The 14,994-nt window shown below is 48.6% G+C and overlaps 1 protein-coding gene across 10 annotated transcripts in view; it reads right to left on the reverse strand.

Moving 5' to 3' along the window:
* Window positions 1-14,994, reverse strand: part of GAS7 (growth arrest specific 7) — a 204,568-nt gene that overhangs the window by 77,113 nt on the left and 112,461 nt on the right. For 9 of the 10 annotated variants that reach the window (XM_027974889.3, XM_027974888.3, XM_012185726.5 and 6 more), the window contains exon 2: window positions 6,962-7,082. In XM_027974889.3, the coding sequence (XP_027830690.1) occupies window positions 6,962-7,082 (121 nt within the window). Of the gene's footprint in view, window positions 1-6,961; window positions 7,083-12,871; window positions 13,043-14,994 lie in introns of those variants that run through there. The other variant, XM_012185722.5, reaches the window with a different exon arrangement.

Here is a 14,994-nt window from a genome sequence, read left to right on the forward strand (position 1 = left end):
ACTATGACCAAGTCCCTTTACCCCATGGGGGACCCGCTTCCTCATGTGTAAAAAGAATGGGCTCTATTTGTTAGGCTGGGGAATCTCAAACGTTTTCTTTCAAAGGCCGGAGAGTAAATATTTTTGGTTTTGTGAGCTATATGGACCATACTCAACTCTGCCATCTTCAGGTAATAACAAACAGCCTTAGGCAATAAGACAATACGAGAGTACAGCTGCGTTCCAGTAAAACTTTAACAAAAAAAGCTGCAAGCTGTACAAGCCCGGTGGATTGCCTGTACAAGCCCTGTACAAGCTGTACAAGGGCTATAGGTTGCCAGCCACTGTGTCCAATGATTTGGAAGGATCCCCCTAGGATGACTGTGGAGTAAAAGTCATTGGTCACAGAAAGACTAAACAATCAAATCATCCTGGTCTGACAGTGGAGAGATGGGTAATGCTGCAGGAGCCTCCAGGTTGGGACTGACATGGAGCTCTTCCTCATATTTCCATTAACTGTCTTCTCTTACTGTGGTTAGACCTGACTATCCGCCGTGGGCTTAGCAGAAGCACCACTCCATGAGGGTGGAATGAAGCTTTCTGAGAGGCTGCTGGGGGACAGATGATACAACCCCAAAGTTGGGGGAAGGGGCGGAAATAGCTCTCCCAAGTGGAGAAGGATGGCCCAAGGGGAACAGGAGCTAAGAAGAAGGTGCACAGATAAAACCCTTTGCTCTCCGGTGGACTACTCAAAGGCAGGGCTCCTCTCTGCAAACCTTCCAGAGACGTGAACATACCTGCTAAGCGACCAGTTCACTGTCAGTTCAATGTTAAAGCTAGCCAGCATCACATGGGGCATCTTCTTCTGCCTCTCTTCCCTTTCTCACCCATCCTCACCACTTTGGCCTTGAAAGTGAAAAGTGTTAGCTTAGCTGCTCAGTCATGTCTGACTCTGTGTGATCCCATGGTCTGTCCATGGAGTTCTCTGGGCAAGAATTCTGGAGCGGATAGCTATTCCCTTCTCCAGGGGATCTTCCCAACCCAGGGCTTGAACCCAGGTCTCCTGCATTGCACACAGATTCTTAACCATCTGAGCTACGAGGGAAGCCAGCATCACAGGGCATCTTCTTTTGCCTCCCTTCGCCTTCTCACCCATCCTCACCTTTGGGCTTATACCTCCTAAATAAGGTGTTAATACTTAATCCTTGCCTCAGGCTTTCTAGAGAAACAGGGCTAAGGTGCCACCTGCCCAAAAGATCTTTTTCTTAGAAATGAAGGACAACAGAGGAGTGTAACTATCAGATTTAGAGTATACAGAAATAAGAAGTCAAATACTGACATACACTAACCAAAACTAATCTCGGCCTTCATTATGTGAATGTGTGCTAAGTCATTTCAGTTGTGTCCAACTCTTTGTGACCCCTTGGACCACAGCCCACCAGGTTTCTCTGTCCATGGGATTTTCCTGGCAAGGATACTAGGGTGGGTTATCACACCTTCCTCCAAGGGATCTTCCCGACTCAGGGACTGAACCTGTGTCTCCTGCACTGCTCTCAGATTCTTTACTGCTGAGGCACTGGGGAAGCCCTTGGCCTTCGTTACTGGCTGGAAATACCCCTTCAAAATCCAAATGGAAAAACGTATCCCACACAATATCTAAAAACTCAGCATCTCTGCAAAAAGAAGACCTGAATACCTACGACTGTATCACTGTGAAGTGATTAAACATGCATATCTGGCCTTCCAATTATATACGGAACAAAACAACTTTGTGCTATATTTCTTGAAATGCAACTATCTGTTATGCAAATAAGAGGTCTCCCTTCACACTAGTTTAGATTCTTGAACAGGCTAGTTATTAACAAGTCAAAATCCAGAAATTAAACACAACCCTCATTTTTGGCAACTGAGTCAACTCTAGGTGGAATGGAGCACTTTCCAGAACAGCATAGCACAAACAGCTTCCTGATACTAGAATCCCCAGGGTTCCTGGGCCTGAGCACAGGACCACCCAGCTTGACAAAATGCTCTTGGGAGCCATAAACTGAGAAGACGAGGGGAGATGGGGGCTTCCCTAAGTCTCACGCTCTGATGGTCTTGCTGGTGGTTTAGTCTCTAAGTTGTGTCCGACTCTTGCAACCCCATGGACTGTAGCCTGCCAGGCTCCTCTGTCCATGGGACTTCCCAGGTAAGAACACTGGAATGGGCTGCCATGCCTTCCTCTAGGGGATCTTTCCAACCCAGGTATCAATCAACCTGGGTTTCCTGCATTGCAGGCAGATTCTTTACCAAATGAGCCAGCAGGGAAACCCAAGTTTAAGCTGAGTTTGTTTATATGAAAACAAGAGCATTAACTTACCCATCAAAAGTTAGCCATCTGGCCCAACACCATTTATTAAATAGTTTGTGCTTTCTCTAGGGATTTAAAATATCCCTCCACCATAAATCTGATCTATATTTCAGTCTGTCTTGACAATCTTTTCTCCTTTGCCTTTTATGACATTGTCTTTTCAAGGATGCCTCCCATCTCTTAACAATTCTTTCCAAGCCCACTCTGTCCCTCCCTTCAGGATGGTTCTTCAGGGCTCTCTTTCTCCTGGAGGCTTGTCCTGGGAGGGAACTCCTGATGTCAATTCTTTGCTGATGAAATGCAAATTCTGGGCTTCACCCATGCTTGTGCAGGTTGGTTCCAGAAAAACAACGTCAGGCCAAGGGGCAATTAGGGGTGAAATCCATCCTGCTCTCTGCCCACCATACTGTGCACCCACAAGACTCCCCAGAGTTGCATCCTTAGCCCAGATGACCCGAGTCATGACCCATCCATCCAACATGCGCTGGCCATCTTTCCCTGAATGTTCCCTGGGAACTGCACACTCAACAGGGCTTCAACATCTTTCTTCCAAGGCCATTCCTCTCTTGAATCCCCTGTTCTCACCACACGGCTCCAGCATATAAGGCAGAAAATGAACCTGTGAGTTCTACCTTCCTGGACCTGCCACATCCCACCTGGCATATCCCACTTCCTCTTCTCCAGCCACGGCTGCTGCCGTAGAGCTGACCTCATTACTTCTCATCGAGTCTGCCAGATCTCTGCTCGCTATACTCTGACCCCTCACTCTGCAGCACAAGCAAGCATTCCACAACATTCCGAGATGTCAAGCCAGCGCTCTGAATCCTTCCATCGCTTGCCATGCCCACAGGGCAAAGTCCCAACTCCTCCTCACCCAGAGGAGGTCTTTAGTGACTCAGACTCTCAAGTCCCTCTCTCTCTGTTCCAACACACCAGCCTTCCCCCGGCTGACACCACAGCTAGGAACACCTAAGTCAAGTACTGTCGTCCTTTCAAAGACTGGTCTGATGCCCAGATAAAGCTGGTGGCCTCCTTCAATGAGGCCCCAGATTTTCACGCTAACACCCGCAACATTTATTGGTTTCCAAGTTTCTCTGCCTTCAACAGACCTTCCATCTTTGAAGGCAGAGACGGCTTCTCTGATTTTGTATTTTGGATTTTGAAGGGTATTTCCAGCCAGTAATGAAGGCCAAGGTCTTCCCCAGTGCCTCAAAAATGCTTTGTCAACATTTATTGGTTTCCGGGTTTCTCTGCCTTCATCAGACCTTCCATCTTTGAAGGCAAAGATGGCTGCTCTGATTTTGTATCCCCATAGCCCAGCATAGCACAGCAGCCAGCCCTGTGACAATTCCCAGGCAGAAAAATCCTAAATGGATTTGAAAATAAGCAGATTAGCCAGAGTAAGGCAATACAAATGCAAATTGGGCTTTAAACTCCTTACATTTATATGTGGTGTAAACACAGGGACAGCATGTCTATTGTACCTCAGCACCCCCTGGGAAAGAAGTGATTAGGGATTACAGGGACTAGGAGAGCTTGGAGCAAAGGAAGACAGACAGGAAGAAGAAGAGGGAAATGGCTCGTGGCGGCTGAGCACAGGGGCTCTGCTTCCGTGGCAGTGGTGCCTGGCTCTGGCCTGAGTAGCATGCCGGCAGAGATCCAAGAGCTGGGGCAGAAATGTGGGTGCAGCCGGTTTGGCCGTGAGGAGACACAAATGCCTCCAGGAGTCAGGGGATCAGATAAACGTTGGTGTGAGAAGACCGAGAGGCTGCTTTCAGTACCTTCCTGCAGAAAACGAGGTCAGATTCAAAACTTTACCAAGCAGTCCAGCAGCCGGACAAAACAGGGCTGAGGTCCCAGAGAGAATTAGAAAGACATCTGGTCTTCCCAGTCCCTTAAAACTAAAGAGCACAACTTTTAACATGACCCTGAGGGTCTGCACGATCCCTTCAAACATGGCTAATGTTGTCATCATGCTTCCCATCTCAGCTGAAGGGTATCTCCTCCAGGAAGCCTCCCCTGACTTCCCAGGGTCTCTTTGGGACGTGCTCTCAAAACACCACGGACTCCTCTCCTTCACAACCCTGCTCACAGTTGTAATCAAATATCGATTCATTTAAAATCTGCTTCTGGGAATTCCCTGGTAGTCCAGGGGACTCAGGGCTTTCACTGCCAGGGCCCAGGTTCAAGCCCCTAGTCGGGAAATTGAGATCCTGCAAGTTGCACAGCCAAAAAATATAAATAAATAAATCTGTTACTACTATAAGAAGATTAACATTTTGAGAGTCAAGGCTGTTTTTTATTCTTATATCCCAGTATCCAACATTCTGCTTGGAACATATGTGAAGCCCAGTACATGCTTGTTGCATGAACGATTCAATCAACCACACAAATGAAAAATGAATTAAACAATGAATGAATAAAACTGGCATGTACATGGCAGGAGGTTTTTCAGCATCCCTGGCCTCTACTCACTGGATGCCAGGATGTACCCCAGTTGGAACAATCAAAATTCTTTCCAGACTTGCTCTCTGGGGAACCAAATTGTCCCTATTGAAAGCCCCTGTTTTCCTGAATTGTTGAGTAAGTTAAATAAAATTACTTATGGCTAATTTAACACATTTTGACATGTAATATGTACATAATAAATGTAATTATTGGATTATTGCAAGCATTTAGGAGAGAGTGGGGAGGGGTGAGCACGGCAGGTCCTACTGGGAATGACAGAGAGCCCAGGGAGGTGTCACCAGCCAGTATGGCCTGTGGGCCAATATACGTTATGTCATCATACAGCTTGGGAACTCCTTGGCTAAGATCAGTTTTTATATTTTTAAATGGTTGAAAAAAGAAGCCTATTTCATGACGTGCAAGCTATTGAAAATTCACATTTCAGGGTCTAAGTAAAGTTTTATCAGCACACAGCTGCCCCTGTGGGTTCACCATCATCTACGGCTGCTTTCCCACGACAGTGGTAGAGTTGAGTAGCTGTGACATTGACCCCACGGGCCTCAGAGCCTAAAATACCTACCACCTGGACTATCAGAGAAAAAGAGTTTGACCCCTGGTCTAGAATCTCTTGTGATCACTATCTTCCAGGACCCAGTGGCATGACATCTGGGCTTCAGAAAAAAGCTGTCTGCCCTGCCTGGTAAAATGGGACCTAGCTATCCCCCTAATAAAGAGAGGGCTAGTTGCATGAAGGAGAGCATATATCAGCAGTGGATTGTTTGTTACACGGTTGTTTTTTAAAAATGAATTGAGATTTTTAGAAAGCTACTTTTACCCCTCTGCTCCTTTGCAACAGGAGCTAATTCAGGACAAGGATGGAGCCAAATTCTTGATGATCTCAGGGTCATATGGTTCAATTTCTGTATTTTAAAGATGGGGAACTGCACATAAACACACTCTCCTCCGAAACTTCAAAGTCTGATAATCTGATAACAGTACAAAGCGGCTCACATGTTTATTTTGAGGAAGATTCTTTCTGATTAGAATGGTCAGAAGGAGTTCCACTTCCCTTTTTCTAGAAACCCTGGTTAAATCTTCAACTAGAACACCCTCTTGAGTGGAAGGCCATGTTGCCAGGAGATGTAAACAAACCAACCACCCCAAGTGGCAGTTTTCAGCTGCTTTCTCTGTTGCTCCCTTGAAACAGCAGCTGGCTCTTCTCTCACCAGGTCCTGACTGTGGGTTCATAAACATAAACCATATCCACGGTCCCATTAGGTGGGAGGAGGTGGCCGTAGTCAGGTAGGCACAGATGAGGGAAGTGAGGTGTCAACAGGTGGAATCAGGTAAGATTTCACATTCTGCCTTGGCACTGATTCCCACCAAATCTAATTTTCTGGGTTTCCATCCTCTCTGTTTTTTTTCTAGCAACTGCCCTGGGGTTAAGAGACAGAGCTGATGGCTGGCTTTGCTCTGCCTGCTCCAAGACGGCAACCTATACATCACTCTGCCCACCTTGTTATATAGCTCCTCCTTCTATGACCCTTCTTGCAGGTCACTCTACAGCAATGAGCTGGGATCCTGGAGTCACTCTGAAGGCTCAGGATGCCCACAATTATTGGGACAAAGAGAAGTGATCTTGACTCAACTCAGAAATGCATGTGGACCTCTCTTACTGGTTAGAATAAACCCATAAGTAGCCCCAGCCTTTCCCAAAGAACATCCTAAGAAACACCAGCAAGTGAGATACTTCAGGGAAGAGAGCCATGTTGTGATGAAATCACAGGAAAACCCCACTCTTGTAACCCGTCTGGGTATCAATCAGCACATTCCAAGCTCCCAGAAATCATGCAGTGGCTTAACCTGTTTAATTTGATTTAAACCAGCTGTGGACCACAGACCATTACAAGATCCCAGTTTGGAAAATACCGTCCCAGACCATGAGGTTGGGTTCCACAAAGATGCTGGGTTCCAAAGATGACCCCCAACCTTGAAGGACAGCCTTCCCCACCCTGGTTCGACCTCCTACCACCCAGTCCTGGGGGAAGGAAAAATCTCCTGGCAGCCTCTGAGGAAGAGTTCAAAGGAAAGGTCTAAAGCCCAGGAAGTGGAGGAGAGAGGTGCCCCTCTAGACGGACAGGACCCCGGGGGCTGCTGTAGGATGCTGCCCGGAGCAGGACTCACCATTGGTGGCCGTGTTGACATAGTAGCGCCGGCCCTGAGGGGACAAGTAGCTTTGCCAGCCCGGTGGAAGGACAACAGTCTGGCTTTCCTCTCCCGGCGGAGGGGGGACCATTCCAGGCTTCTGTGGAGGAGGAAAGAAAAGGTCACATACATGTGGTATTTTTGCAACTGTCTCTCAACCGGGAAGTGAGAGGCAAATGAAGTCTCCATAGAATGGCTCGACGCTGGTTGGGGTGGGGGTGGTGTGGTGGCCTACAGGCCTCCCTGGGCGAGGTAACAGGCTACAGGTGTGATTATGGGGGTTGGTTGAGTACGAGGGGTGAGGAGCCCTTAGATTTTCAGAACCACCACAGAAGGGACAGCTCCCCCCAGAGGATGGCGGGTAGAGATGCTGCTCAATGAACATGGCTGGGGTTTCTCTCCTGGGTCCCTAGGAAACCACTCACAGGGATGCTGCACCTGCCTGAGGGGGTGGGCGGGCGGGGGGGGGGTGTCACTGGAATCTCCAACTCTCCAGGACCACCAAATACAGCAGACAAGGCCCAGGGACTGCTGTGGGAACCGACCAGAAGTCATTAACACATGTTTCCGCACACTGAGATGTTAAAACCTTCCATAATAAGGCATAGAATCAGCGAAGATCTAGCTGGTTTTTTCTAGTCAAATGTCTAAATGGCAAAGAGAACTGGGAAGCTGAGGTGAAACAGGCTTCTTCCTTTCCATAGTATGCACTGATGTGCGGTTTAATTCTTCTAACTAAGCATGACAGTACTTCTCTTTAAAAATAAATAAATAAATAAATAAGGTCAGAGAAAAAGTACACAACAGAAAAACAAGATAAAGACACAAAGGATAAACAGAGGTGATTTGTAGTGGTGGGATTATGAGCAATTTTTTCTTCTTTTCTTTTTGCTTATCTCTCGCATCTAAATTTTTGTTAATACACACACACAACAAAAAAGTTGTGACCTAAATAAAGAACATTGAAAAATAAGAAAAAAGGGTTCAAGCTAGCCTCTCAGACAATTGCTATTCCTTGTGAAAAAAGTTGACTAAAATCAGAATTCCAGCCACACGAGGAGAGGTGCGGTGAATTTCTCAGCAAAGCTGGATCCTGTTCAGAAATATTAAAACTCATCAGCTTTTAAGTGCCCTCAGAATCCTCCGGCCATACCCAAAGAGGCAGGTTCTGGTCACTGATGACCACTGTTTGGGAAAATAAGAGATTGAAATTGAGCAGCAGAGACACTCATTTATCAGACTGCTCTCAGCTTCTCTGAAGCTGCAGAGTCTCATGCTTCTGCTTCCTGCGGTGCCCTGCACACCCTCAGCGGGATGGAATCAATCGTAGTTGCTCCTGGGACTTGGGGTAAACACAGCTTCCCTGTGTCCCTCCATGGAGTGGTGGTGTATGTTTCATTACAAATGTTCACAGTTTAATTAAAAGCCTTCCCCTATGCCCTGATGGCTTCCGACTCCCACACCTGCTAACTCACAGCACCTCTGACTCTGTGTGGAAGACTGGCTTCTGGAAGAACTACCCAGGGCTGGACAGCAGCCAGGAGGCCTCCTCCTCAGCAGAAAATGTCCACTGAGCCCAAGCACACAGCTGTGCATGTTTACCTGGGTGTCCAGGCACTGCTTCCGCCCCTCCCAGATTGGAAAGTGGTCAAAACACGTGCAAACCCTATGGTGAGTGTTGTGTTTTGTGGACGTTTTGGCTGAGTGGAGGTGGGAGTGAAACAAGAGGAGGAAGGCCAGAGGGTTGGTTGAGGAGAGAAACGTTCTTTTGTTGGGGGGGCCACACCCTAGGGCACGTGGGATCTTAGTTTCCTGACCAGGGATTGAACAAACCCCCGCTGCATTGAAAGCATGGAGTCTTGAAAACTGGACCACAAGGTAAGTCCCAAGAGAGAAACCTTCTAGAACCAGGTTGCTTCTGCTTGACTCCAGGTAACTTATAGAATCCATGAAGGAAAGGCCAGATTGAAGCTTGTCTAAATAACCTGGTAAAACAATGAGAGATTGTTAAGAGGTATCAGAGATGGATGTCATCAGAAATACATTGCAGAGGAGAGACGGACCCAGAAGCACAGTGAAAACCAGTCCTCTGGCCTCTGGCTCACCATCCTGACTCATCCTCTTAGCAGCCACGTGACCTGGGGAAATGACTCAACCAGCTGTCTGTTGCCACATCTGTGAAATGGAGGGTGATGATATTAGCCGGATTGTGGAAGACACCATGGAAATTAATAACACACTAGCCACCAAGGACAGTACCTGTCACCAGCTGTGTTCAATAAATGGGGGTTCCCAGAGGAAAGGGGAGCCATTCGAGGCTGAGCAAGACCAAGCTTCACAGAGCCTCTGCCTCCTACGATGTGAAGTTCAGGGGCACGTACCTGGCCTCTGCCCCACCGTGACCGCAGATGGAATGTCACCATTCACCGTCACTTCCCTGAGGTTTCTATTTCTAGGACTGCTCAACTTGAAAGGCCAACACAGACCTGCAGGGGAGGCTGGCGGGTTAAGATGCTGACTCTCACACTCTGGTGAGACGACCTCTCCTGTGCTGGGGGTGAGTGAACTGAACCTTCCATGCCTCTGGGTCCCACCTGTGAAACAGCATCAGTGATGCCTATCCTATCTCCACAGCTGCGTGGTGCTGTTCTCTTTAGGACTAGTGAACTCCCCGAACTCTGTAGGGTCGTAAGAAGCCCGAGTTTCCATCTGAAGACACAGATGACCAAGGAGGAGTCATGACTGCTCTGAGGTCGCCCCTATCCAGGAGATGCAGGGCCCTCCAGGAGGTACCTGGGGAGGTCTCCCAGATGCTGAGCCCAGAAGGTAGGGGTGCTGAAAGAGGAGGGGGGCACCTGGGCCAAAATGGCAAAGACGGCCTCCACCTCCCCTGTAACACGGCCACGGGGCCCCGCTCTGCACGCCATCTGGCCGTGTTCTGCTTCCACCTCCCACCCACAAGGCAGCCACAGTCCCCTTGTCGTCTCCCTTCTTCCAGAGAGAAGTCCCTCCTGTTGGCTGATTTAAAGTAAGTCAGGAATCAAAGATGTGCGGACAACTGGGTATATCAAGAGAACTGAAAACAGTGCTCAAACACAGACTTGCATACATGTTCACAGCAGCAGCATCTACAATCGATGACGGGTAGAAACAACCCAAGTATCTGTCAACTGATGAACCGACCAACAAATACCCCTCTGTTCATGGGGTTCTCCCGGCAAGAATATTGGAGTGGGCTGCCATTCCCTTCTCCAGGGGATCTTCCTGACCCAGGGATTGAACCTGGGTCTCCTGTACTGCAGGCAGATTCTTTACCATCTGAGCCACCAGGGAAGCCCATGCGTATCCATAAAAAGGAAGACTCGGTCATCCAAAGGGATAAAGTACTGATATACGTGACAACACAGACGAACCTTGACACGAGGCCATGTGAAATAAGCTAACCACCAAAGGCCACATACTGTGCGATCCTGTGTAAATGAAACATCCAGAACAGAAAAATCCTTAGAGACAGAAAGCAGATGACTGGTTGCCAGGGATTGCGGGGAGGGGAACACAGGTACAGGGACTCCTTTCTGGGCATGATGAGAATGTTCTGGAATAGACAGTGGTGATGGTTGCACAAAACCGAGAATGTGTGTCACTGATGATGAATTTTATGTTAGGGGTATTTTTTTTTTTAATTGGAGTATACTTGCATTACAGCGTTGTGTTAGTCTGCTCTTCACTGAAGTGAATCAGCTGTGTGTGTACATACATCTCCTCCCTCTGGGACCTCCCTCCATCCCAAGCCTACCCCTCTAAGTCATCACAGAGCACCCAGCTGAGCTCCCTGTGCTTTATTCAGGTGGCGCCAGTGGTAAAGAACCCGCCCGCCAAGGCAAGAGACATAGGTTTGATCCCTCGGTCGCGAAGATCCCCTGGAGGAGGGCATGGCGACCCATCCCAGTATTCTTGCCTGGAGAATGCCATGGACAGAGGAGCCTGGTGGGCTATGGTCCACAGGGTTGCAAAGAGTTGAACGCGCACACACAGGTACAGGTGTATTTTAACACACACACACACACACACACACACACACACAGAGTTGGCCTTGCCACCTGCAGGCCCTCATCTAAGTGGCCCAAACCACCATTATCTTACTGCTTGTGGTTGCGGAGGGCCAGGCCTCCTGGGAAAGCTGCCCCAGAGCAATCAAGAGGATTCAGCATGAGGAACTACCCAGTAATTAAGGTCTCTGCCAAACCTATACTTCTAATTAGTTTCCTTCCAACTTAAATCCTTCCCTTCCCTTCCCTAGTCCTGTGGCTTCTCCCCGTCCATTTCAGCAGCTCTTTCCCATGGGAATAGGAACTAGAAGCAGGGGTGAAGGGTGAGGTTGGGGGCCACACCTACAATGAAGATGATCAGAAGAAGTGGGAATCAGGGGAGATGAAACCAGTTTCCTCCAACTCAGAAATCCTTAACCTCATGCACAGCACAGCTTTGTGGGAATCAGGAAATATTGCCTCTTCTCCAGATGGGCTGGCCCCGAGTGCAAGGCTGGGTTTGGCCTCCCTTGACCTCACCTCCTCCCAGCCTGGGCCCCCTTGTTCAGTACAGAACCTGCTGAATTGTATATGACAGCCCATCCTCTAAGACTCAAAAGCAAATTCTGGCTCTTCTGCCCCCCTCCACCCGCTTCAAATGGAGACATGTGTCCACCTACTCACTCACCCTATTTCCTATGGAACATGCAGAGGTTCCACACGACTTCAGAAGCCCAGTCTAGAAGGTCCTCAAGAAACATCTGAGCTCGGACCCCATTAGCAATCACCTATAAGGACTTCCACTGCTTACCAAATGTTTACCATGCACCAAGGACTGGGCCAGGTGCCTCACACACTCATCTTTAACCATTACCACAAGTCTGCTGCAGAGATGCCATTTTCTTCCCCCATTTTAAAAAGAGGAATCAGAGACTCAGAGAGTTTAATATCTCACCCAAAGCTGCACAGCTAATTAACTGGTGAAACCAAACTTTAAAATATTAGCTTTTTTCGAGAGATTTCCATCCAGTTATTCAAATCCTGGCTACCCTCAGCCCATCTCTCCCCAGCTGTCTGTGATCAGCTCCGAATCTCCACCTGGACCACCTGACATCCCAGATCCCACCCAAGGAGGATGGCACCCCAGCCTGATCCTCCTGCCTGTCTCACGGTCTCCAAATGAACATATGCCTCCCCAGGAGACGAGCAGAAATATCACCACCCACGTGCAAGCAGTCACGTTCCCAGTCTGTGGGCTGACTTCCTTGTCTCCTTACTTAGAACAACACAACCGAAGAAAATTTTCCTCTTAGTAATGGCTACTGATTCCCCCTTGGGGTGGGAGGGGGAGAGGGGCAGAAGAGCAGGTGAACAGAGGGAAGTCACCCAGAGATTAAAAACAAACTCCTCCTACAGCAGTGTTTCTCAAAGTGTGGTCCCTAAGACACCCCATCCGTCACCTGGGATGCCGGGGTCCTGACATCAAATCAACCTTGAGCCTGGGAAGCTGCCTTTTAACATGTTATCCTTGAGTCTCATACTCAAGGAACTCGGAAAAGAGGATCTGCAGCTTTCCTGAGAGGGAGTGATGGAGAGAAACGATCACTTCTGAAATCAAAACTGGGAACAGAAAATTGACAATTTATAAAAAGACACTGTTTGGCTTCCTGGCTATGTATGAAGGAAAAGACTCCTAGCCCCTAGCCCAGACCCTTCAGAAAGACTATCTTAAGAGAGACCCAGTGTCCCTCTGCAGCCTCCAGGCAGTACAAACCCCAACACTCAGCTCCTGGTAGCCTCTTCAAGTTCAACCCGGGACTCCTCGCCCTTCAGGAGACTTGCGGGAGCACCTGGCTCTTACCTTCCACAGATGTGAGCAGATGGTCCTTGCTGGTGCTAACGGGTGGTCGTCAGACACTCGATTTCGCAGTCGGATCGGACGGGTTTAAGGTCCCCCCATTCCACGTCTTCTCACACCCCAAACCCAGAAGCAATAGAAGAGCTAAAGAAAGGCATATCCAGGAGCCCCCACACCCCCCCCCCCCCCACACCCAGAGCTATATATAACAGCGCTGAAGTTGTCAGCCTAACGAGCCACTTTCTGGCAGACCCGTTGCCATGGCAATGACTGCTAATGAGCCCAGGGCTGTGATTGGCACTGCCTGAAGGCTTCTCCACAAAGAACTCTCCAGCAAGTTCTCCTTTCTCAACCACACGGCCAGCTGGGACACCTGGGGGCAGCCAACACGTGGCCGGGGTGCCCGGGAGCCATAGGTCCCAGGGAACCACTTTGTTACAGGTGCGCCCAGAGCAGTCCTGAACCCAATGGTCTGGAGCGGCCTCTACTGTCACTCAACATGGGCCAACCAATTAGAGACAGGGCTGCAAAGGAGCCACCAAGAAGACCAAGACCTGGTCAGGCCAGAGATGGAGAGTCAAGTCCAACCCACGCTTTCTGCTGACATGTGTTCAGAGTGGAGAGAGCCCCACACAAAGCTGGGAATGGCTACCCAAGGAAAGAGCATCTTTGGCTACAGGTTAAGAAACTGTAGGCAGGAAGTGGGGGCCCGCCTTCCACACTGATGCCGCCGGCCTGTGTCTACGAGAATTCTGGGCACCTTGCCTCTATCTCACAGGTGAAAGTATTGTTCTCTCTGGCTCTGGCAGCCTTTCTATCCATGGAGAGCAACTCACAGACACTAACTGGGGAGGAAAGGGGGACCCATGACAACAGCACAGGGCATTCTGGGAAGTGTAGTCCTCACAGTACTTTTATAGGCTGGTGGGAAGAGAATGGATGTTGACCGCATGTTCGTGGTCTTCCAGTGGGTCTTCTAGGGGTAAGAGATTTGGAGACCTGGCCAGAGTGAAGGGGAGGAGGCGTAAGAGGCAGAAGAGGTGGTGGAGAAGGAGGAGGCAGAGGAGAAGCAGGTGGAAGCAGAAGAGAGGCCACACGAGAAAGAAACATTTCAGAAGGCAAGGCCTTGTCCATCTTGTTCTTCCCTTTACTCTAAGCTCAGTATTCAGAATATTGGGTGGATGGACGGACGGATAAATGAACGGAAACTGGGAACTGTAACAGAAACTAGGCTTCAAACAGATTTGAGAGGCTTTCTCACCAAACAAGTAGACAGAGAACAGCAGTCCAAGCAATGTACGTGCCAGTGGTAAAGAATCCGCCTGCCAACGCAGGAGATGCAAGAGATCTGGGTTCGAATCCTGAGTTGGGAAGATTCTCTAGAAAAAAGGAATGCCAACCCACTCCAGAGGAGCCTGGCAGGCTATAGTCCATGGGGTCACAAAGATTGGGACACGACTGAGCACACGCATGCACGCACGCACGCATACGTGCACACACACGTTCACACACCAATGAACACATCCCAGCTCTTCATGGATCTGACTGAACAGACTGTTCAAGTACAGGGAGGTGGGGAGACGAGATAATACAGTGTTTTTTCAAGTATAGGAAATAAACTGAGGAACAGCATCCGGAAGCCTCAGGAGCAGCACAAATTTCTACTCATGAGCTCATCTGATCTCCAGAAGAAAAATTCCAGGAAACCATTGAGTGAGCGCAAAAGAGGACAGGAATGTACAGCATTTATGCTACAAAAGTCATAAGGAGAGAACAAACTAAGGAAGAAAAGGCAAATTTGTTTAAAAAAGTGATATAAAAAAGGGACAGAATGTGCTCAAAACTGTACGGAAACTTAAAAGGCAGTGACAGAAGGAACAGCCACCCTGGTTGCAACAGAATATAAAATCAGTATTGAAAAAAGGGAAAAAAAAAGCATCAGTTATGGACAAAACAAACTGAAGATTTTTTTTCCCCCCGGAATGCAAAAGGAAATGGGAAAACATGAAAACGGAATCAACAGAAGAGCAGGCCAAGGTGCCAGGTATTCCCGAAGAAACGAGAACAAAAGCCAAAACAGAAAAGAAACTATAAACAAAGATTTTTGGGGTGGGGGGGAACTTTCC

The sequence above is a fragment of the Ovis aries genome, chromosome 11 (genome assembly GCF_016772045.2).
Source record: "Ovis aries strain OAR_USU_Benz2616 breed Rambouillet chromosome 11, ARS-UI_Ramb_v3.0, whole genome shotgun sequence".
Classification (NCBI taxonomy): Eukaryota; Metazoa; Chordata; class Mammalia; order Artiodactyla; family Bovidae; genus Ovis; species Ovis aries.